The 22,976-nt window shown below is 50.9% G+C and overlaps 2 protein-coding genes across 8 annotated transcripts in view; both read left to right on the plus strand.

Annotated features, from left to right (window-relative positions):
- The window catches only part of KDM6B (lysine demethylase 6B), a 97,905-nt gene extending 81,709 nt beyond the window's left edge, over positions 1-16,196 (plus strand). For all 7 annotated transcript variants that reach the window (XM_082197474.1, XM_082197473.1, XM_082197479.1 and 4 more), the window contains 10 exons: positions 1,361-1,566; positions 1,938-2,002; positions 2,437-2,505; positions 4,175-4,323; positions 5,052-5,166; positions 6,500-6,687; positions 7,026-7,167; positions 8,723-8,849; positions 11,886-12,056; positions 14,572-16,196. In XM_082197474.1, coding sequence (XP_082053600.1) covers positions 1,361-1,566; positions 1,938-2,002; positions 2,437-2,505; positions 4,175-4,323; positions 5,052-5,166; positions 6,500-6,687; positions 7,026-7,167; positions 8,723-8,849; positions 11,886-12,056; positions 14,572-14,595 — 1,256 coding nt within the window. In that variant the 3' untranslated portion in view covers positions 14,596-16,196. The remainder of the gene's footprint in view (positions 1-1,360; positions 1,567-1,937; positions 2,003-2,436; positions 2,506-4,174; positions 4,324-5,051; positions 5,167-6,499; positions 6,688-7,025; positions 7,168-8,722; positions 8,850-11,885; positions 12,057-14,571) is intronic.
- Positions 16,197-17,862: 1,666 nt separating this feature from the next.
- TMEM88 (transmembrane protein 88) lies at positions 17,863-22,770 on the plus strand. The gene is made up of 2 exons (XM_082197935.1): positions 17,863-18,264; positions 22,488-22,770. The coding sequence occupies exons 1-2, from the start codon at positions 17,989-17,991 to the stop codon at positions 22,752-22,754; spliced, it is 543 nt and encodes a 180-aa protein (XP_082054061.1). The 5' UTR covers positions 17,863-17,988; the 3' UTR covers positions 22,755-22,770.
- The last annotated feature ends 206 nt before the right edge of the window (positions 22,771-22,976 follow it).

The raw sequence follows: 22,976 nt of genomic DNA on the forward strand, positions 1-22,976 counted from the left end.
TGGTTTTTGAATGTCTGGTGTAGATTTTTTCAATTTCGTTGTTCTGTATGAGACAATGACAATAAAGATTATCGTATCGTATTGAGGGGTCTAGAGTCTTGTGCTCTCCCAACAGAGAAGTGTGTGTTTGTTTCTGCAGCATTGTGTAGGTTCGATCGCACTATACATGCATTTAACTTGCACAATTTCAGCCACGCGTGCTTGGAGGATAGCTGGTTGAAATTCCGCAAGGTGAATGCAAGCATTTGCAGAGGGTTGGACCCTTCCCACTCATATGATTCTAAGTCGGGGAGCTTAAAAGCTCTTTCTGCGCTGGTTAAAGCGGGAGGACCTGGTGAGGAGAGAAGTCTTCAGCTCTCCACCTTGCTTTCTGGGCCTGCCTAACCCACCAACCACAGGACAGGATTTGCAGGGTTTTTGTGTATCCATGGAAGTCTCAGGACCGAACCCAATGCAGGATGTGATCGTACTGTACAGTGGTACCTCTGGATGTGAACGGGATCCGTTCTGGAGCTCCTTCGCATTCAGAAGCGAATGCAACCCACGTCTTTGTGTGTGCAGGTCACAATTCGCCGCTTCCATGCATGTGAGTGACGTCATTTTGATTGCGCATGTGCGAGTAGTGAAATCCGGAAGTAACTTGCTCCGTTACTTCCGGGTCGCCGCAGCGCACAACCTGAAAATTCTTATCCCAAAGCTACTTCAACCCGAGGTATGACTGTATTTGAAATCAGAGGCTTTGGGGTCGGATAGATTTTTGAGCAGGTGGTGTGTACATTCGTACCTCGGAAGTCGAACAGAATCTGTTCCGGAAGTCCGTTTGACTTCCAAAATGTTTGGAAACCCAAGCACAGCTTCTGATTGGCTGCAGGAAGCTCCTGCAGCCAATCAGAAGCTTCGCCGGGCGTGTGGGTTCCAAAATTAGTTCTCAAACCGGATTTGTGGCGTTTGGGAGCCAAAACGTTCAAGAACTAAGCTGTTTGAAAACCAAGGTACGGCTGTACTTTTAATGAAAAGATGTCCGCAAAATGGAATGTGTGATCTTGGTGAGGCAGTGAGTATCTTGGTGAGCCCTTGCAATCTGGTTGTTCAGGAGCAGGGGGCTTTTTCCTTGTGGGGGGCAGTGAAAAGAAAAAGAGGTCACGATTCCCAGAGGTCTTGCCTTGGGTTAGGCAGCCCCAAACAGGGCACCTCCCAGGTGTTTTTGCCTCCGACTCCCAGCCAAAAACATCTGGAGGGCACGAGACTGGGGAAGCCTGGAGGGGGTGGGTTTTGCGCCGTAAACTTGCCAGCAAACAGGGAGGGGCAGAGGGGCAGAGTTCTCTTGAAGCTCCGCCATGACACCCGCTTCCCCCCTCAGACCTCGGCCTGTTCAGCACAAAGACGTTGGTGGACGCAAGCGGGGAACACGCCGTCGAGGTTCGCACGCAGGTCCAGCAGCCCTCAGACGAAAACTGGGACCTTTCCGGGACGAAGCAAGTGTGGCCTTGCGAGAGCAGCCGCTCGCACACCACCATCGCCAAATACGCGCAGTACCAAGCGGCCTCCTTCCAGGAGTCCCTTCAGGTGAGAAGGCGGCAGGCGGAGCCGTTATCCACACCCCTAATGCCAGGGCCGGCCCAGGACATTTTGCCGCTTGAGGCAAAGCAGAAAGGGGTGCCTGCCCCCTTGCTGCTGCTACCCGAGGCGACCGGTGGCAGCCCAGGGAAGCCCCAGGGGCTGAAGGGTGGGCCGGCCCTCTCCTTAGGGAGATGGAGCAAGCCACCCTTTGGGCTGGGGAGGGTTCTCCGCATTCCTGCAGTGTTAAGGGTTGGTGGGCGAAGTCTTTCTCTTCTCCCTGGGTGACTGAGCTTAAATGCCTTTTCCTGGGTGGGGTGGGGTTTTTTGGGGGGTGGTGGCGAGGATTCCCGATCTGACCTTTCTGTCTCTTGAGGCAGGAAGACAAGGAGACGGACGACGAGGAAGCAGATGAGCCTGACAGCACCACTGAAGCGCCCCCAAGGTAGGAGGTCATGCCAGAGCGTCCTTTCTTTGTGTTTTCAAAGGAATTTGCCGTTTTTGTTCATTTCAGGGAGCGGGGGGGGGGGCGGATTTCTGCTGGAGGAACGGCTTTGCAACAGTTTAAAACTGAATGCAAATAAAAGAGGGCGTGATTTGCAGGGCGGGGTCTGCCAGGCAGCTGCACCCCCAAAATGATTTAATCGGGTCACGTCATCCAGCGCCCTGCAATGCTTTACGAGTGAATTTTGAAGACTGAGTGGTACAGAAGGCAGAGAGGGGGTTTAACATTTTTGGGAAGGGGCAGTTCGTAAGTAAATTATTATTATTTCTTTGGGGCCGGATGGAGGGTTTTGATGGGCCATGGTGTGGGGGGGCAATTCTCCCCCATCTCTCTTCTCTGCACCTCCTCCATCATAAGTCTTCTGCCTTTCGCAGCAACCCGGACCAGAAACCGCACCAGATTATCAAGTTTGGGACCAACATTGACCTCTCAGATGCCAAACGGTGAGAATTGCCGCTTTGCTCTTTAACTGCCTCCAACTCCCCCCCCCCCCGCCTTTTCACTGTGAAAGGCCAGGGTTGTTTTTCCTTGTGTCTTTTGACTGCAAGAAAATGAGGGTTGTGATTTTATGGAATTGTGGAAGCATATATTCTTTGGGCCCAACGCGGGGCTCGAACCCACAACTCTGAGATTAAAAGTCTTGTGCTCTCTCAATGACCTTGTTTTTTTGCGGCTTGTTGCTGCCCCTCTGTGGCCATAATTTGTCATTGCAGGCAGGAGACTTAATATTGTTCATTGCTGCCCCTCTGGCCATAATTTGTCATTGCAGACATGAGCATTGCTTGTTGCTGCCCCTCTGTGGCTATAATTGGTCATTGCAGACATGAGAGCATTTCTCTTTGCTTGCCCCTCTGTGGCCATAATTTGTCATTGCAGGCTGGAGACTTAACATTGCTCATTGCTGCCCCTCTGTGGCCTTAATTTGTCATTACAAGCTGGTGATTTAACATTGCTTGTTGCTGCCCCTCTGTGGCCATAATTTGTCATTGCAGACATGAGAGCACTGCTCTTTGCTGCCCCTCTGTGACCATTATTTGTCATTGCAGGCAGGAGTCTTAATATTGCTCGTTGCTGCCCCTCTGTGGCCATAATTTTCCATTGCAGCCAGGAGACTTAACATTGCTCATTGCTGCCCTTCTGTGGCCATAATTTGACATTACAAGCTGGAGACTTAACATTGCTGCCCCTCTGTGGCATATTTTGTCATTGCAGGCAGGAGACTTAATATTGTTTGGTGCTGCCCCTCTGTGGCCATGCCCTGGAATTATTTCCCCCCTTTGTTATGATGCTCCATGCTGCCTCCCTGAGGCTGTATTTTGCCATTGCATTGTATGCCACCTTCTCACCTTGACAGAGCTCTTTGCTTTCCATCCAGTGGTCATAACTGGTCACTGCAGGTGAAGCTCTCCACCACACACCCCAGTCTCCACCCCAACCCCATTATTATTATTATTTGGTTGTTGTCACGAGAAGGAAACCTGATTGCTTCTCAGTGCTGACCCCCAATGGACAACAAGATGTGCAAGATGTGTTTTCGTTTTAAAAGGGAGATGGAGGGCAGCGAATAAATGCAAAAAATCAGTAAACGAATACAGTGGTGCCTCGCAAGATGAAATTAATCCGTTCCGCGAGCCTCTTCGTCTAGCGGTTTTTTCGTCTTGCGAAGCAACCCTATTAGCAGCTTAGCGGATTAGCGCTATTAGCGGTTTAGCGGCTATTAAATGCTTAGCAGCTATTAAAGGCTTAGCGGCTATTAAAGGATTAGCGGCTAAAAGGCTATTAGCGGCTTAGCGGCTTAGAAAAAGGGGGGAAAGCGGAAAAAAAATCGGAACACTTGCAAGACGTTTTCGTCTTGCAAAGCAAGCCCATAGGGAAAATCGTCTTGCGAAGCAGCTCAGAAACGGAAAACCCTTTCGTCTAGCGGGTTTTCCGTCTTGCGAGGCATTCGTCTTGCGGGGCACCACTGTACATATCAGTGTTATGATAAATATTTAGAGAGTAGTTTCCCAAAAACTAATCTTAATAGCTGTCGAATTGTGGAAGGGTCACCTATTTCATCCCCCTGAGATGCAGGAATCGCAGCTGACCGCTCTCCCCTGATATGCATCACAGGTGGAAACCGCAGTTGCAGGAGCTTCTCAAGTTGCCAGCTTTCATGCGGGTCACGTCGACGGGCAACATGCTGAGTCACGTGGGGCACACCATCCTGGGCATGAACACGGTGCAGCTGTACATGAAAGTGCCTGGAAGCCGCACACCAGGTAAGGCCATGAGCTGCGGCGATAGCCACTGGCTGGGTTGATTGATTGATTGATTGATTGAGTGGTTTTATTTAGAGTATCTCTACCCCCTTTCTTCAGCCGGCAAAGGTCTGCAGAGCACCTAACATACAGCCCAAGGCAGTAGGTAACAAGGCAGTCCCTGCCTGCAGGCTTACGATTCCGGGGGGGGGGGGACACGACACACAGGAGGAAAGGGATGGGGAGGGAAGAGGAAAACCAAAACTCAGGTCCAGTTTCTGAACGGTCAGCTGCTAGCCTGGTTCAGGGGTGCGAGAAAGTTTTCTGCTTCCCACCTCTCCAGCAGAGGCAATCTGACAGCATGGCTGTCCCAGATAATTATGAACGCATACAGTGAGAGGCATGAGCTTGCTTTTGACAGGTAAACTCATTTATATTAGGTCCAATTTGGGACGAACAAACTCTTATCTTAACACAAAAATGCCTTTCTCTTTTCCGATCTTTCATACTTGAGACTTGAAAAGCACACCGATATTGTCCTTGGTATCCATTTCTTGCTCTCATTTTGAAAATATATCCGTAATTTGCAAATAAGCAAAAATTGTTTTGTTTTGATGCTGCACACTACACTGAAATGTTTAGGATTGTCTTCAAATCCTCCTGCCGCACTTGCCATCCTCTATTGCCAGACCCTTTGAGAACCTCTGCTATAACTTGTGTCCTGTTGCCCCCCCCCCCCCAACTTCCAGGGCACCAGGAGAACAACAACTTTTGCTCCGTGAACATCAACATCGGGCCGGGAGATTGCGAGTGGTTTGCTGTCCACGAGCATTATTGGCAGGACATCAGCGCCTTCTGTGACAGGTGAGGGTCATGTCCCTGCTGCTGTATAAATGTCACATATGCGTATGCAAGATGGAGGGCTCGCTGGTACCAGGGTTTCCTGGTGGGTTTTTGAGCAAGCGCCATTGGTGTGCTCCACCCCCCGGTCACTTATTTTCCCCAGATAACCCCTACCACCTCAAGAGGCACGCAGAGGGAAAGCACACACACAAAAACAAGCAAACACAAAACAAAAAAACAGGCACACTTTGCTTTTGGGAACTGAACAGAAGTCAGATCCAGTAAAATTAAGCTGAAAACTTGAAGAGGAAGTGGGAAAGGAAGCCGTTCTTGCAACTTCCTTCTTCAACTCTATGGTCTGCTCAGGGGAGAAAAAGGTAACCTGTGTCCAGGGCAGCTGTTTATCAGCTCCATCTGCTACGCAGGATGAGACCCTCCCTGCCCGCTGTCTGTCTTGCCAGGGTGGTACATGCTCTGGTTATCTGTCGCTTGGACTACTGCAATGCGCTCTATGTGGGGCTACCTTTGAAGGCGACCCGGAAACTACAACTAATCCAAAATGCAGCAGCCAGACTGGTGACTGGGAGCAGCTGCTGAGACCACATAACACCGGTCTTGAAAGACCTACACTGGCTCCCAGTACATTTCCGAGCACAATTCAAAGTGTTGGTGCTGACCTTTAAAGCCCTAAACGGCCTTAAAGGCCCAGTATACCTGAAGGAGCGTCTCCACCCCCATCGTTCAGCCTGGACACTGAGGTCCAGCTCCGAGGGCCTTCTGGCAGTTCCCTCCCTGCAAGAAGCCAAGTTACAGGGAATCAGGCAGAGGGCCTCCTCGGCAGTGGCACCTGCCCTGTGGGACGCCCTCCCAACAGATGTCAAAGAGAAAAACAACTACCAAACTTTTAGAAGACAGTCCTGATTAGGGAAGCTTGTAATGTTTAATAGATTATTGTATTTTAGTGTTTTGTTGGAAGCCGCCCAGAATGGCTGGGGAAACCCAGCCAGATGGACAGGGTATAAATAATAAATTATTATTATTATTATTATTATTATTATTATTATTATTATTACCCCTCTTGCCACCTCATGACCCAAGAGTCAGTGTGTGTGGGCGGCCAGAGGCTTTGTGGGTCCCAGGAGAATACCTTGAGGATGCTGTTGCACCCATGGGTGCCAGGTTTGTGGACCCCTGCCCTAAGGGGATGATTTGGGGGATCGGTTCCTGGGATCGGGGGCACGAGAGGTGCTTCATTGCTTTGCCCACTTCTGTGGGACCATCATAGGGGAACGTATGAAGTCTTTCCGCGTGGTTTCCCCCTTGCCTCCTCACCCCAACGCCCGCTTTCCCGCAGGCACGGTGTCGACTACCTGACCGGCTCGTGGTGGCCTATCCTCGAGGATCTTTACCAGTCCAACATCCCCGTCTACCGCTTCATCCAGCGCCCCGGAGACCTCGTGTGGATCAACGCCGGAACGGTGCATTGGGTTCAGGCCACCGGGTGGTGTAATAACATCGCCTGGAACGTCGGTCCCCTGACAGGTAACTTAGCCGGATGCCCAAGGTCCCGAAAAGCGGGGTGGGAGGTGGGGGAGTTGAAAAGGGGATGCCGGAGCCCCACACTCTATAAAGGGCAGGGTCATGTCCTGCTCCCAGGATTCTGTTACAGTGGTACCTCGGTTTAAGAACAGTCCTGATTCCGTTTACAAACTCCGCAAAACCGGAAGTACTGTCCCGGTTTGCGAACTTTACCTCGGTCTAAGAACGGAATCCGAACAGTGGAAGGGCACCGGCGGCAGGAGATTCCATGACGCGGTCCTCTCCTTGCCTGGAGGGGCGTCCTCTTCCTGCCCCCCTGACCTCTTCCCTTTCCCTCGCAGCTTACCAGTACCAGCTGGCCCTCGAGCGCTACGAATGGAACGAGGTGAAGAACGTCAAGTCCATTGTGCCCATGATCCACGTCTCCTGGAACGTGGCCCGCACCGTCAAGATCAGTGACCCCGACTTGTACAAAATGATCAAGTGAGCATGGCTTTCGGTTCTGCTCCCCCCCCCTCCCCGCAACTCCTCCAACCTTTCCTGGCCGTGTCCCTCCTGCTTTTTGCATCTGCGCCCTTGGGCAGTTTCTTGCACAAAAGTCTCTCGGTTGGGGACCAGATACGAGGGGCCTTCAGTGGGAAGGCACAGGGGGCCGTCTGCTGAAATGATGAGGACCCCAGCCTTATTTTGGTTGCAGGTGGGGTCTCCATCATTTGGTGACGGGGGTGATGGACAGACCTCTTGTGCCCTTAGCCCAGATGTGGGGGACATTTCACCCTCCAGGTGTTGTTGGATGTTGGCTCAGCAATACCTTGAGGGCCACGGGTCCCGGCTCCCTCCCCCTGCCCTGTTTCAACAGCTGTGCAAAACGCAGATTGTGTGTGTGTGTGTGTGTGTGTGTGTGTGTGTGTGTAATCTATAGAACAGATAAACAGGCAATACGTTACCGTATGTTCCAAAGATATATTTTTTTAATTAACATATGCTAGAAATGTTGCGTTATAAATAAGAGAAGCAGTCTTAGGCATTTTATCCCCTGTGCTGGAAAAGGAGTCGAAGTTTGTCTGGGGAAACAAACACGGATTTTGCAATAGCAGCTGATGATGGTGTTGGCATCCGTCTGTCTCAACAGACAATGGAGTGCACTTCCGGAGGTGAAGTCCAAACCGCTGTGTTAGTAGCAGCACCAAAGTGATCTCCCCGGGGCACCAGCCTGGCCAGTGTGTGGATGTCCTGGGCTGCACAAATTATGTTCCAACTCAGTGAGGAAGGCCTGCACAAAAAATATTTATTATGGGAAAGGCAATTCACAGTCAACAAAAGATATTTTACATTTGCATTTGGGGGAAGGAAAGGTTCACTCTGACAAAATGTTTACTTAATGTGAATCGATAGGATGTAGAGTTTGCGTGTTGTTTCTTTCTTTAAAAAACTTTTCTTAAAATTTGTATTTGTTTATTAAATTTGAATACCACCCTTCATCCACAAATCTCAGTGCTGCTCACAACATAAAGATACAATATTAAAACACAAAATACATGATATAAACAAGGAAAAAGAAACATGAATTTGAGCGGGTTATTGGGGGGCGGGGCGGTGGAAATCAAGGCTTGAGGCTCTTCCCACCGCTGAGCTCTTTCTGTCCTTCCTTCCTTTAAGCAAAGAAAAAGGCTCTGCAATTTTTTGAACTTCCAGTAGTTTTGGGCTAGCGACAGAGCTCAGCCCCGCACCCCCAATTGGCCTGATTCCCTGCCCAGATGTGTCATTTTCCGTCCCTCTTGTCTCTTCCGTGGCTACTCTTTAAATACAGATGTGATGTTTACTGCGCAGGTAAAAGCACCAAAACCGTGCAGTTTCTAATATGTGCAGCCTTAACACACATTGACCTTCGGGGGGCAATGCGAGATGCAATTAAATTAACAGAATCCCTTAGGGGGGTTTTGCCCGCCCCACATCGATGCGTTGGCTGCTTCATCCGTCCCCATGGAGAGGTGCATCCGGCCGCATCCTGACCCCTGCCCTCTTCTCCCGCTTGCAGGTACTGTCTGATGCAGTCCATCAAGCACTGCCAGGTGCAGAGAGAGAGCCTCGTCCGGTCCGGCAAGAAGATCGCCTACCAGGGCCGCGTGAAGGACGAGCCGGCCTACTACTGCAACGAATGCGACGTAAGCTTTCCGGCTCCTCTCCCTTTTCTCTTTCCCGCCACAGTGGCAACTCCACGGGGGTGAGGCTCCCTCCCTCTCTCAACCTCGCTTTCCTCCAGGGCGCTGCCCCTTCTCCACAGGTCCGCCACAGCGCCAGCAACGCAGGTGGCGCTCCCTGCTCCGAGACAGCGCCAGTCCTGGTGCACCCATTCCCCAGAATAAACCTCAGTGGACTGGGCTTCCATGTCCAGCCCTCTCTGCAGTTCTGACTGTGGGGACGAGGTTTGCGCTCCGCATTCACGCTCTCTGAAAGTTGACCCCCACGGAAGTGGCCATCTTTCCGTCCTCCGGCGATCCATTTCCTCCGAGCTCTTGGGCAGAGAGCGGCCGGCAGGTCCTCCTAGCCTGTGACAGACTCCGTCCCCCCCGCCACAGACTTTTTATTTTTTGGAAAAACAGTCCTTTCCCCCTTCCACTGAAAGGGTTTCCTAGGCCTTTGTGGTGTGAACAGTGTTTGATGAGGCCTGCTTGTCTTTAAAATACCTCCTGTACCCAACTCCAGTTTGAGGCTCCCGGGCCTCCTTCATTCCTGACGGCCCCCGAGAAGCCATAAAGGGGATTAGGAAGGTCGAAACAGTGAGTATGAAACGCGTGTCTTAAAAAAAGCTGTGGTGAAAAAGAAGCTTCCGGAAGGCTCAGAAGCGTATTGTGAAGCTCTACGAAACTTCACCTCAAGAGTCTCAAACTAAGAAGCCTCGCCCAAGCACCCGTAAGGCTTGCAGTGGATCACCATGATGAAAACGGGAGGAAAATATAATTTTATATCTGCCCTCTCTGAAAGGAAGACCCCGATGGAGGAAGCTGGACCTCAAGCAGAGTTCTGGTGGTTGCGCCTCCAAAAGTGTCATTGTGCAGAGATAGGAAAGGTTTGGGAAACGGCGACCAAAACGATTTAAGGGCCTGGAGTATTTCCCCTATGGGGCTCCTTAGTTTACCGAAAAGGTTAAATAGGTGTATAAAACGATGCCTGGTGCAGCTTAGGGACCAGAGTGAAGTTGATCCTTGGAAGATTCGGGATGGATAGAAGAAAGAACACGCTTTAAGGGCATCTTGTGGAACTCCCCGCTGGAAGTCTCCGGAAGAGGATTAGAGAAATTCGTGGGAGATGAGGCTCTCAGCAGCTACTCACCTCGATGGCTGTGCTCTTTATTGTCTGAGGGAACACGGCTCCTAGCTGCCAGGAATTGCAGGCAGGGATAGGATGCTAGGCTGAATGGGCCTGATCCAGCCTGAGAGACAGCGCAGCTCAAGCAGTGAAGAAGGAATGTCTGCTGTGCAGTCTCCTTAAGGCAGGGTCAAAAGTGAGGCGCCAACCCGACTGAAGCCAGGAAGCCGCCGTGAATTTGGGTGGAGGAGACTGCAGTTTCTCCTCAGCCATGGAGCCAGGACTCAGCTGCAGTGACTTGGGTTAAAAGAAGCCACAGAATCACAGAACGGTAGAGTTGGAGGGGACCCACACGGTCATCTAGCCTGACCCCACTGGAAGTGGAAAGGAAGCAGGGCTTGTTGTCGGCCGAGCCTCACAGGGAAAGTGGAAGTCAGCCAAGCCAAGTGCTTGTGGCACGATGTGCTTGAGATGCAGGAAGGAAGCCTCTGTTTCCAGAGTCGCACCCATCTCAAGACAGACTCCTGTGGTGGACTTCCTTTGCCCCATCACAAGGGTCCCTATGCTGGAGTCCTGGCGGGTGATGCAGGGAAGAACATCCCTTGAAGATGCCAAGATTTGGGGATCCCTCCCTGTCGCTCAGGCGAGGCTGGACCAACGCCTTCTCTTCCAGAGTAACCCGCTGCAAGATTCACCGGAGAAGGACACTCAGCAATAGGTTGCGTTTCAGGCATGTGACGCGTCAGCCAAGTGCGCAGAGCTCGGTTTTTATTTATTTATGTTGGTGGAGAAGAAATAAAACTCCTTCCCCCTTGGTTCTGTGTCGGCGTCGTGCTTCTTTGGGTCCCACACTTCTGCCCCTTTTCCCAGCCAGAAAGCCTCACCCCGTGGCAGAAGAAAGCAGCCGCAAGATTTGTGTTTTGCTCTCTTCTTTCGCCGCAGCAGCTCCTTTTGCCCGCCTTGAGCCACGGCTGGCGTTCTCTGCCAGTGGCAGGCATGCGCTTGGGCAACCCCCCCCCCGCCCCACCCTTTCCGGAAGGGTTTTAACCAGTAAACACAAAGGGCTTGCCCTTCTCAGGGCTCCCCCATACTGTCGTTTCCCTCGAGTGTGACTGCAGTGCTGAGTGGGGCGGCTGGGAGAGATCCCTGCTTATTAAACGCTAGAAACCACGGCAGGCTGCCATTTATGCTTTCTTTTATTTTAATTTTCTGGAGGGGTGGCCGTTGTTAACTGCTAACAAAAGTGGAAGGCAGGGTTGGAAAACTCTCCCCCCCCCCAAAAAAAAGGTGCATTGATTATGCTGGGGAGGTACTGTATTTTTTGCTCTATAAGACTCACTTTTCCCCTCCTAAAAAGTAAGGGGAAATTTGTGTGCGTCTTATGGAGCGAATGCAGGCTGCGCAGCTATCCCAGAAGCCAGAAGAGCAAGAGGGATCGCTGCTTCCACTGCACAGCGATCCCTCTTGCTGTTCTCGCTTCTGAGATTCAGAATATTTTTTTTTCTTCTTTTCCTCCTCCAAAAACTAGGTGCGTCTTTTGGTCTGGTGCGTCTTATAGAGCGAAAAATATGGTATTTAAAGGAAGAGCAGAACTTCTTGGTTTGGATTTTGGGATGCAGCAGGAGGAGGTGATCTGCCATGCAATTAAAGGAGACCTAGTAGCTGAGGGTGTGGGAAGCAGACCTGGGTGAAATTTGGAGGGGTTATAGGTGGGGCTGAGTCTCAGGGGGCTAATCTGCTTACAGTTGTGATTAGAGGCAGAGGTGGGAAGCCTTTAACTTGCTTTCCCCAGCTCCCAGCGCATCCTTATCTAGCACAGGTTGAGAAGGAGGGTGGAGACAAAGGCCACGTCCCGTTGCGACAGTTGCTGATTCCCTGTGTGCTCCCTGCAGGTGGAGGTCTTCAACATCCTTTTCGTGACGAGCGAAAACGGGGGCAAAAACACGTACCTGGTGCACTGTGAGGCCTGCGCCCGCAAGAGGAGCTCCTCTCTCCACGGCGTGGTGGTGCTTGAGCAATACAAGACGGAAGAACTGATACACATCTATGACAGCTTCACCCTGGTGAGTATATGTCTGGGGAAGGAGGAGAGGCAGGCCCCACGGGATCGCAGATTTGGTAAAGCAAAGAGGAGGGTGCCGCCTAGTGGCAGACAAGGCAAACGTCACCAAGGCTCTTCAAGGCACTTCAGAGCTGTTCAATCAACTCTAGTGTCCTCCCAAAGTGGCTCTCTGAGGATTACTGATTGTTACAGTGGTGCCTCGCAAGACGAAATTAATTCGTTCCGCGAGTCTTTTCGTCTTGCGATGTTTTACGTCTTGCGAAGCACGGTCCGTCGCAACTGCGCCTCTTCAAGCGGCTTTAAGAAAAAAGCGAACAAACTCGCAAGACGTTTTCGTCTTGCGAAGCAAGCCCATAGGGAAATTCGTCTAGCGAAGCAACGCAAAAACCGAAAAACCCTTTCGTCTAGCGAGTTTTTCGTCTTGCGAGCCATTCGTCTTGCGGGGCACCACTGTATTTTGAATTATATTTAACAGATCTGTAAGATGAAAACTGGATAAAACATAAAAACCCAGTTTCTGTTAGTAGGAGAAAAAATCAGGATTCAAGGTGACTGTAACAGATTGGAGAACTGGACCCAAACTAGCAAAACGCATGTCGACAGGGACAAATGTCAGTCAGGCAGGAATAACCAGCTGCACAAACTTAGCGTGGATGTGAGGGACACCCAGCGTGACAGCAGCGCTTGTGAAAAGTATATAGGCACCTGAGCCGACCACAATTTTAACACGACTCAGCAGCAGCAGCAAAAGCAGCTCATCCAATTCTAGGCTGCATCATCAAGGGAATAATAATAATAATAATAATAATAATAATAATAATAATAATAATAATAATAATTTGTTATTTGTACCCCGCCCATCTGGCTGGGCTATCCCAGCCACTCTGGGCAGCTTCCAACAAAGATTAAAAATACATTAAAATGTCACACATTAAAAACTTCCCTTCAGATGCCTTCTAAATGTCAGGTAGTTGCTTATCTCTTTGACATCTGATGGGAGGGCATTCCACAGGGAGGGTGCCACCACCGAGAAGGCCCTCTGCCTGGTTCCCTGTAGCTTTGCTTCTTGCAGTGAGGGAACCGCCAGAAGTCCCTCAGCACTGTACCTCAGTGTCCGGGCAGAACGATGGGGGTGGAGATGCTCCTTCATGTATACTGGGCCTTTGAGGCCATTTAGGGCTTTCAAGGTGAGCACCAACACTTTGAATTGTGCTCGGAAACGTACTGGGAGCCAATGTAGGTCTTTCAAGGCAGCCGCTCCCAGTCACCAGACTAGCTGCCGCATTCTGGATTAGTCGTAGTTTCCGGGTCACTTTCAAAGGTAGCCCCATGTAGAGTGCATTGCAGTAGTCCGAGCGAGAGATAACTAGAGCATGCACCACTCTGGTGAGACAGTCTGCGGGCAGGGAGGGTCTCATCCTGCGTACCAGGTGGAGCTGGTAGACAGCTGCCCTGGATACAGATTTGACCTGTGCCTCCATGGACAGCGGTGAGTCCAAAATGACTCCCAGGCTGCGCACCTGGTCCTTCAGGGGCACAGTTGCCCCATTCAGGACAAGGGAATCCTCCACACCTGCCCGCCCCCTGTCCCCCAAGAAGAGTACTTCTGCCTTGTCAGGATTCAGCCTCAATCCGTTAGCCGCCATCCATCCTCCAACCGCCTCCAGACACTCACACAGGACCTTCACTGGTTCCAATTTAAAAGAGAGGTCGAGCTGGGTACCATCCACATATTGATGGACACCCAGCCCAAACCCCCTGATGATCTCTCCCAGTGGCTTCAAGGGAAGCCATAGTCCCACTCTATTCTGCCTTGGTCAGATCCCACCTGGAAAACTGTGTCTGATTCTGGGCACCCCGGTTTAAAAAGGATATTGACAAGCTGGAAGGTGCGCAGACTGGTCTGGGCATAATAAAAAATTCCTTCCAGTAGCACCTTAAAGACCAACTAAGTTAGTTCTTGGTATGAGCTTTCGTGTGCAAGCACACTTCTTCAGATACACTGAAACAGAAGTTGCCAGATCCTTCTATATAGTGAGAAGGTGGGGAGGGGTATTACTCAGAAGGGTGGTGGGAATGGGAGATTGGCAGATAGCTGAGATGAGCCTGTTGACGACTCTTAACGACTGCAATAGGTCTTACAGGAAAAGGCAAGGGGTGAGAAGGTGAAAAATGGCTTAGTCAAGTATAATGAGATAAGAACAGGCTCATCTCAGCTATGTGCCAACTTAGTTGGTCTTTAAGGTGCTACTGGAAGAAATTTTTTATTTTGACTATGGCAGACCAACACGGCTACCTATCTGTAACTGGTCTGCGCATGTTTCGCCTGGGAAATGGGAGATACGATAGCCATCTCCCAATATCGGAAGGGCTGTCACATGGAGGACGAATTCCTGCGTTGCTGCAGGGGGTTGGACTAGATGACCCCAAGGGCTCCTTTCAACTTTACGGTGCTACGATTTGGAAGGAAAGGCTGCTGATTGTAGGTTTTTTCTCTCTCCCCTTTTCTCCTGCAGTCTGCGCCGCCCAGTTCCAGATGAGCCATACCACGCCTGGACACGGATGTCTGGGCCGTCTCTCCACGCTAGCTCGCCCCCCCCCTGCTCGCGTGGGGTGGGGGGGTTGCTATGGTCTGCCCTCCGCCCTCTCCCTCCAATAGCAGCTGAGCCTCTGATCTCCACCCACCCTTCTCAACTCAAACCTGCCCTGAACCGGGGGGGCAGAAAGCGTCGTGACCTGGGGCGTTCTCCTGACGGACCCCTTTTTTTAATTTATTCTTCAGAACGAACCTTTTCTCGTTTTTGGTTTTTTTTTTCCTGGGTGGTGCTGATTTTGTATTTAAAAAAGCAGGGGGACAAAACCCTGAACTTTAAAAAAAAAAAATCAAAAAAATTCAAAGAGCAAACGGAATGGAGCAGCGAAATCGATGGCGAAATTCCACTGTGCCTCTGGATTCGTCCCGCATGGACAAGAATTGGGGTGCGGTGGTTTCGGGGAGCTTCTATGAACAGATCAAGAGGGGGGCGAAAGAGTTCCCTTCTTCTCAAGAGCATTAATTTCCGTCTCTCTCGCCGGGGTGGAATGCCAGCGAGCGGAAAATGAGAGAGAGAAAGAGAGACTGCTGTCTAAATTTGGGGGTGCCTGGTTTTGTTTTGTTTTTTTTCCTTTCCTTTCGATTACGTTTTTCTTGGCAGAAATTTAAAGGAAAAAAAAGAGAGTTTGGGAAACGGAAGCAAGCAAAAAAAAATGAAAAAGAAAAATTAATACGGGTTTCTTAACACAGGACTTTTATGGGTTCAGTTCTCTCTGGGTGAACTTCTCATCGGGATATGGCGGGGCGGGGGGGGAGAGTGTACATTGATTTATATATATTGGAGGGGGGGGAGCCGGGGAGGGTTGGCGAATTTTTTCCCGCGTGTGGTTTTTAATTATTCTGATGGACATTTTGATTTCTTACATCCTTTTATATATATTATATATATATATAAATATAAGAAGGAAAAAAAAATTCCTGGTTTGTATTAGAAACTGCTTTTAAAAAACAAAATACAGAAAACGAGACAAAAAAAATAAAATAAAAAATATACGAGTTTTTTTGCACGAGGAGCAAGTCCTCGTGCGAAAGGAGATTGGGATATGGTGGAAACAATAACCCCGTGCGGAGGGAATGGTGCTCCCCCCAAATCAGACACACGGGTAGATGGGAGATTTTTTTTTCCTTTTTCATGAAAGGGGAGGGGGGAGCTGATTTCTCCCCCTCCTCCTCCCCCTATCCCTAGGTGTTGCCATTGCCCCAGCCCCCAATTCCCTATGCCATTTTTGTGGGGGGCAGGGGGTGGGGTGCGGTTGGCAATCTAACCAAGGACCCCTTAACTCTGCCCTCTGCCTGCCTAGCTATGGCTGACCCTTAACTCTGACCCTTAACGCCTCCTCTTCAGCTGATAAAATCCGTTTAACCTTAACTCAAGATATATAAATATATATATATATATTCCTTGGCTGAATTCATTGCCCCCCCCCTTCCTCTTCCTCCTCCAATTCTCTGCCCTTTTGACTCTACAGTTACAACTCCCAGATCCATTTGAAAAAGAAGAAGACAGAAACGTCTCAGATTTGGGGTCATTTTTCTTCCTTTCTTTTTTTTTTAAAAAAATAATTGTACCTCCATGCCTCAAAAAATTGTTTTGCAGTTTGTAAATGTTCTTTCTCCTTCTCTCTTTTTTAATTTATACGTCTCTCCCTTTTTTTTTTTGGTAATGATCTCTCTATTTATTGGTCCTCTTTTGGGGTTTGATCCAGCCTCTTTTTTATTTTTAACTTTTTACAATGTTGTTGTACCTGTTTCTTTTTTAAAAAAGAAAAAAAAGTGTCTCCTTTTGTTGTTCCAGGTTTTTTTTTTTTGTTTGGCTCCTCTCTGGAATTTTTTATTGAATTACTTAACATGTTCTTTCAGATATATTTTTTTCTGTCTGTTGATGTTTTTTCCCTTGACATGGTGCTCTGTTTTCTCATGGGGGTGGGCTGGGGGGGTGGGGTTTGGATTGGGGAAACAAAAGCCTGATCCTCGTTCATCTGTTGATTCCCCTTCCCCTATTTTTTTTAAATGGAAGAATCTCACCCCACCCTACAGAAGGAAGGAAATCTCTTCCTTCCTTCTGAAAAAAAAACCTGCACTTTTTTTAGTTCCAGATTTCCCCTTACCCACCCTCACCAATCACACAGACACACACTGAAAAAAAAGCAGATGAACAATCTCACTTCTCTGAGAAAACTCACTCTCACATAAATTGATTCTTATCGTACTGTAGGGGGACGAGGAGAAAGCAAATCTTATTTTGTAAATGTAAAAAAAATAAATAATTAAATTAACTCACAGAGATAAAAAAGAAACCAGCCGACTTCTGTCTTCCTTCATTTCTCCAACCTGGACATACGAAAAGCTCGCATCTGGTGTGCCCAAATACATCAAATCTCTGCCCAGTCATTAAAACAAGCCTCTCTCTTTTTTTTTTTTTTTTACTTCATTGTTTGGGGAAGGGCAGAATGTTTTTTTACTAGGAAAGGTACGCGATATAAAGCCGTCGTTCTTGTCCCAGTTAAGCTACGGGAACTCGCTTCCGTGGGACGCAGTGACGGCCACCGACTCGGAGGGATTTAAAAGCGAATTGGACGAATTCACGGAGGAGAGGGCTATCGATGGCTACTGGCTGTTATGGCTATGCTCTGCATGCTCAATTGGTGGGCATCGTTTTGTCCCAATACGGCTCCTGCGGCAAACGAATGGTACCCTCTCGCTCTGAGCACCGAAGTGCCACGAACCAGCGTCCCAATAAACCTCCTGCAAAAGCCCCTCTTGAGACAAACAGGAAGGCCACAGCTCTGGCACAGCGCCTGTTTGTTTTGAAGGTGCTTGTGCAGCAGATGGACCTCCCATCCCTGGGTCAAATCTGCCTTTTCTTGGCACCCCAGTGCAGCCTCGTGGTACCACCGTCTCCGCTGTTTACGATTTGTGCACCAGATCTTTTTTCCCTGCTTTTACAAGCATGGTCTGGGCCTGGGACTTAGCAGGCATGGACCACGAAGGGGGAGGCATATATGGGGGTGGGTGGGTCTCTGGAAAGAGAAACATCCCAGGAATTTGAGCCCAGGGAGACCCCCTTCCCTCCCACCCTCTGGGGATGGTGCAACAAGCCAAGCATCATTTGGTTGGACCAGTTTGGGAGGTGGTGTGTTTGATGGGCACTTGCGCTCTGTCTGTGTGTGTGTGTGTCTGCATTCCTACATTATCCAGGAGAGGTGGAGGCTGAAAGGGGGTGGAGATGGATGGGGAAGCCTATAAAGGATGCAAGATAATTTGTTGAGCCAAGCGGCGAGGCAGGAGCGTCTCTGCTCGGAACGGCGTTGTTGCAAGAGTTGGGGACCGGCAGCCTGAGATGATGGCGCTGGACACTCGCTCGCAGAAAGCCGTGTCGGGGTCCCTGGAACACGAGAGTGGGGCGGGGGTCTCCCCGCTGCCGCCCCCTCCCTACGGCGGGGAAGGGGCCTTGGAGCTGCGAGGGTCTCTGGACTGTTGGGCGTGTGCCGTGCTGGTCACAGTCCAGAACCTGCTGGTCGGGGGCCTCAACGTCCTCTTCGTGGGGGTCATATTTGGGCTGATCCTGCTCCCAGCCGGGGTGCTGCTGGGGTTCGGGTTCCTGTGCCATTCCAAGGTAGGTGGTCCTCGTTTTGCTACAGCACCCCTCCCTCCCGCCGATATCTCACAGAATCAGGACCAGGCAGATGAGCGGGGAGATGTGGGTCAGAAATGAGGACCTTGGCAGGACTGAACTGGGGTGTAAACTATGTAAACCCTCCCCAATGCTCTTTGAAACAATAGCCTGGCCTTTTGATGCTTTGGGGGTGAGAGAATGAGGCGTTGCGTAGTAGATGTGGGGGCTTTTTTTGCCAGGGTTGGGGTGAAGGCCAGTGTGGACAGATATGCCTTTCTCAGGGCTCAATTTGGGTTGTAGTTTATTCCAGAGCATATTTTTCAGTGGGCAAGCCCAGCCGTGGAGCATTGGGTGGCAGTGGTGGTGGGGGGAACGGGACTTCTGCACTCTGCACAAGCTCAGAGGTACTCTTCCTCGCACACATCCAAAACAACCTCCAACCAGGCCTAGGGGAGAGAGAGACTTCCAGGCCAGATATGTAATCTTTTGGCCCATTTGTTCTTAATTCCACCCCAAACTTAAAAGTTTCGGAGCATGGGCTTAATTGCAAAGGATTGTAGTTTTCCGCAGTGCTTCCAGCTCCTGGGCTTGCGAAATCCTGGCAAAATGTTTTCTGCGTGACCTCGGGCGGAAAAAGCAACACTTTTTGCATCTCCAAAGCGGGTTTGCCGCATCCTGAATACTCTTTCCTTCCCTCCTCCCTGCAGTAGGAATTGTGCGAAAACTGAACAGGGGCTTGACCTTCTTTATCCTAGCTAAGAATTATTTTTCAAGAAAGGTTCCATCCAAATTCTGATAGACCCACTGCCCACGCTGGTGGGAGGTGGAGCCCGGCAGTCTGGGGGGGCTCCAGGTCCCCCCCACTTCTGTTCTGCCTGCTTCCAGAGTTGGCGGTCAACTCTTCTCCCCATTTTGCTTCAGTTCTCTTCCCCCGGCTTGCCACTGGCCCAAAGTCTGTGGGTAAACTTCTTTCCATTCTCTAGATTGTGTGTTGCCGCAGGGACCCATTTTACAGATCGGGAATACTGAGGCTCGGGGAGAGAGGTGACTTGCCAGCAGTCACAGGCACAACCTTCTCCATGGAGGTCAGTGGGACAGAGTGGCCAAGCTGAATTTAGGAACCGGTCTCTTATGGGGCAGAGATTCCCTCTTCCACTTCCAAACATCCCTGCTGGATGTCCCTGTTTTTACATTTGTAAGGTCCTTGCTGGCATCTTTTCTAGATTTCAGGAAGGAAAGAAAAAAAAAAGGCCTGGGATTTGGGCTGCCTTTCCAGAGGCAGGGACCAGGCTCCCTCACCCGGCCCAGGACTGGCCTGGCAGATACAGGAGCTCTGGGGTGGTCTTCCCTAAGGGAGCATTGAAGGCGGGGGGGGGGGAGCAACACTGGAATGCTTTCGGATTAAGCCTCTCGTGGTGGGCTTTGGGAGATTGCAGAGGGATATCCTCTTTCCAGTCTCCTGGAACGTGTCATGTGGCTCTGCTCATTTGCAGCGCTGCAGGATTTTTTTTAGTATTGCCCTGGAGAAATGGCCTTTTTGCCCAAGATATGTGTGGCACATCTGAGATGCAGCAACGAACGCTCCTCGCTCACAACACACACACACACACACACACACACACACACACACACATCAAGGTGTTTCGTAGTCCCCAAAGCCGCTCTAGTTCCCTTGAGGCAGAAGATCCAACAAAGCCTTCTCCCTTGGGGGAAATCGTAAATTAAAAAACTTAACCATTTGGTGTGCGCGCACATTTAGAACACATTGCTATCATTTATTAAATTTGCTTCGTCGCTTTATCTTGCAACCCAAAGGGACTGGCAACAAAACAAACAATCCAACACACACACACACACACGGTTCCTGGGAACTCTAGTTTGCTAAGGGTGCTGAGAATCGAAGTTCTGTGAGAGGTAAAGTACAGTTCCCAGGATTATTTGGATGGGGACAGCGTGCTAATAGTGTGTTGGTAGCGTGATAACCAAGTTGCCCGAAGCGCTTGCCTTGCCCCCCCCTCCAAATGGCAGAGCCGGCCCTACCTCAAATAGGGTGGCCTGCCCAAATTAAACCCGAGCGGGCGGGCGGGTGAGGGCTGTGCTGGTTCTTGAGTGCCTACAACACCAGCACAACCACCATCTCAGGCTGACCACCGCAGAGGACGCTGTCTTCGTGCTCCCAGACTTTTGTAATTCACATTCAGCAAAAGGAGGTGGTTTCAGAGTGGGACTGTACCACTTGAGCTGGCAAGGGGGGCCATGTACCAGCTTAAAACATGGGTAGGCAACTTAAGACCCAGGGGCCGGATCTGGCCCAATCACCTTCTCAATCTGGCCCGCGGACGGTCTGGGAATCAGCGTGTTTTTACATGAGTAGAATGTGTGCTTTTATTTAAAATGCATCTCTGGGTTATTTGTGGGGCATAGGAATTCGTTCATTCTTATTTTTTCCCCAAAATATAGTCCGGCCCCCCACAAGGTCTGAGGGACAGTGGACCGGCCCCCTGCTGAAAAAGTTTGCTGACCCCTGGCTTAAAAGTTCCTTCATGGGGGGTGGGGGGAGAAAGGAAACTCAATTAAAACTCCCCCCCCCCATTAAAAACATCTAGCACCTCGGTGTAAAAAGGATCTCAGCCAGCCATGCTTAGCTCGTTTTTGGCTTGCAAAGCGTCTTTATAAATTCGATTGCTTTGCTTGGCCCCTGAGGTGGTACAGCCCAGCCTCTGCCACCTCGGGACTCTACCACCTCGCTCTGCTGCCCGCCTCGGCCGGGAGGTGCTTGCATGGCCAAACTGGCCCACGCGGGGAGCCGAGTGTGACCAGGAGAGCAGTCTAACCCTCCAGCTGGTGCAATATTTCAGGTACAGCAGCTTGTAAACATGGGCAGTGGTAGGTGAGCTCAGCACACACACACACACACACACACACACACACATACAGAGAGAGAGAACCCAAAGTGAAAGAAGTGGTCAATAGGGAGGGAGGAGAGGATTCGGTGGGGCTCTGGGTCCAGACTTCCCACTCTGTTTGCCATGACAAAAACCAGATGCCAGGGTCAGGGCCTTTGATAACCTTGTGGGGGACGAGATGCACATTCCAGGCATGGATGTGTGGGTCTCCGGCGCCCACCCTGAAATTTGGGGAGGAGCTGGTTGTTCAGAAAGAAGCCAGCTCCCTTTCCCTCGTCTCTGCCCCCTCGCCATCCTCCTCCAGGCTTCTTGGGGGGAACTGGTTGGCCACTGTGAGATCAGGACGCTGGGCAAGACGGGCCTTTGGCCTGATCCTGCAAACGTGGACAGCGTGGGTTGGCGTGAACAGCGGCCCTCCCAGCCTGCTCATGCAAGGTCTTTGTTTTATGACGCCCCTTTCACCCCTTTCCTCCAGCCTTATCTGGCTTTTATGGCCAGATTGGGAAGACATGCCCCCTTTTACTTGCGCCACAGCACCCTTGGTTGGCAACTGATCTGCGTTACGGAGCTTTGTGACCAGGAAGGAACCACCTTCATCAAGCATGTCCACACGCTGGACCACAGGACGGAGAGAATGCTCTTGTTTTCAGGTCCTGTCGAAGTTTTGCCACAAGCATCCGGTCAGCTGCTGTGAGAACAGGCTGCCGACCCATAGCTGTCAACTTACAGATTCGAAAATAAGGGACCAGCAGCCTCGAAAATAAGGGATCAGCAGCTAAAATAAGGGATTTTGCTATTGTAAAGAGTTACATGCATTGGTAGGATTGACAGATGCTGTCAATCCGGCATGAGGTGGTTTCGGCGCCGCAGCGGCCGCTGAAGCTCCGCCCTTCTGCGTTCCTCCCCATCCCCTCCTCTTCCTCCTCCCTCAGTCCGCCTCCTCAGCTGCCACCACCACTGCCACCTCGTGGCATGGGCGAGAGTCTCTCTCCCTCCCCCCCCCCCCGGGCAGGGAAGGGCTGATGGAACTCCTCGCGCCAGGATGATGGCGCCAGTGCATGCTCTCACGCGCGCAGCGGAGGACCCCAAGCCGCTGCTTCCCTCCTGAGCCGGGCGAGCATGAAAGCCGGGAAATTTAAGGGACATCGTCAATAAGGGACAGCAGCGGGACATGGCGCTGGGATAAGGGAGTTTCCCGCCAAATAAGGGACGGTTGACAGCTATGTGCTGACCAGATTGGCCGCAGGCCTGATTCAGCAAGCTTCTTCTGATGGCTTCTGACCCCTAACATGGCTTTCTCTCCCTCTCTCCCTGCAGTTCTTACACACCCAGGAGCCCTACTGCACAGCCCACCTGAACGACGCCTCCTCCGTGGCGCTGCTGGTGGTGGGCTTCACCCTCCTGGTGCCCCTCCTGGTCTTGGCTCTGGCTGCCTACTGCCGCCTGGCCCGCAGGCTCCAGCTGGGCTACTGCCTCGTCCCCTACAGCAAAGCCGTCTACAAGAACCTGCCCGCGTCTCATTACCACAGCTCCGGGTGCTGCTGCAGCCAGGATTTCGAGCCAGTGGAGAAAGTCTGGGTTTGAGGAGGGAGGGGGGCGGTTTGGGGCTGGGAGTGGGTGGGGTGGGTTAGGGAGGGAGGGAGGGCACAGAACAACAGCAGCAAGATCCGGACACGCAAGCTTGAGGGAATGTACTTGTCTCAGCCTGGCAGCAAAAGTGGGATACGTCGCCGCAGTGAGATGTGCAATGGGGCGTCAGGCTCTCACCGAGCGCAGGACTGTTGCAAAGGGAGAGGCGGAAAATCC

The sequence above is a fragment of the Podarcis vaucheri genome (assembly GCF_965113315.1).
Source record: "Podarcis vaucheri genome assembly, chromosome: 13".
In the NCBI taxonomy this organism is placed as follows: Eukaryota; Metazoa; Chordata; class Lepidosauria; order Squamata; family Lacertidae; genus Podarcis; species Podarcis vaucheri.

Excerpts from the sequence above, each read along its gene's own strand:
- TMEM88 (XM_082197935.1), top strand. The coding sequence starts at position 17,989 with ATGATGGCGCTGGACACTCGCTCGCAGAAAGCCGTGTCGGGGTCCCTG. Across the intron at positions 18,265-22,487 it reads GGTTCCTGTGCCATTCCAAG|TTCTTACACACCCAGGAGCC; the intron begins GTAGGTGGTCCT and ends CTCTCCCTGCAG.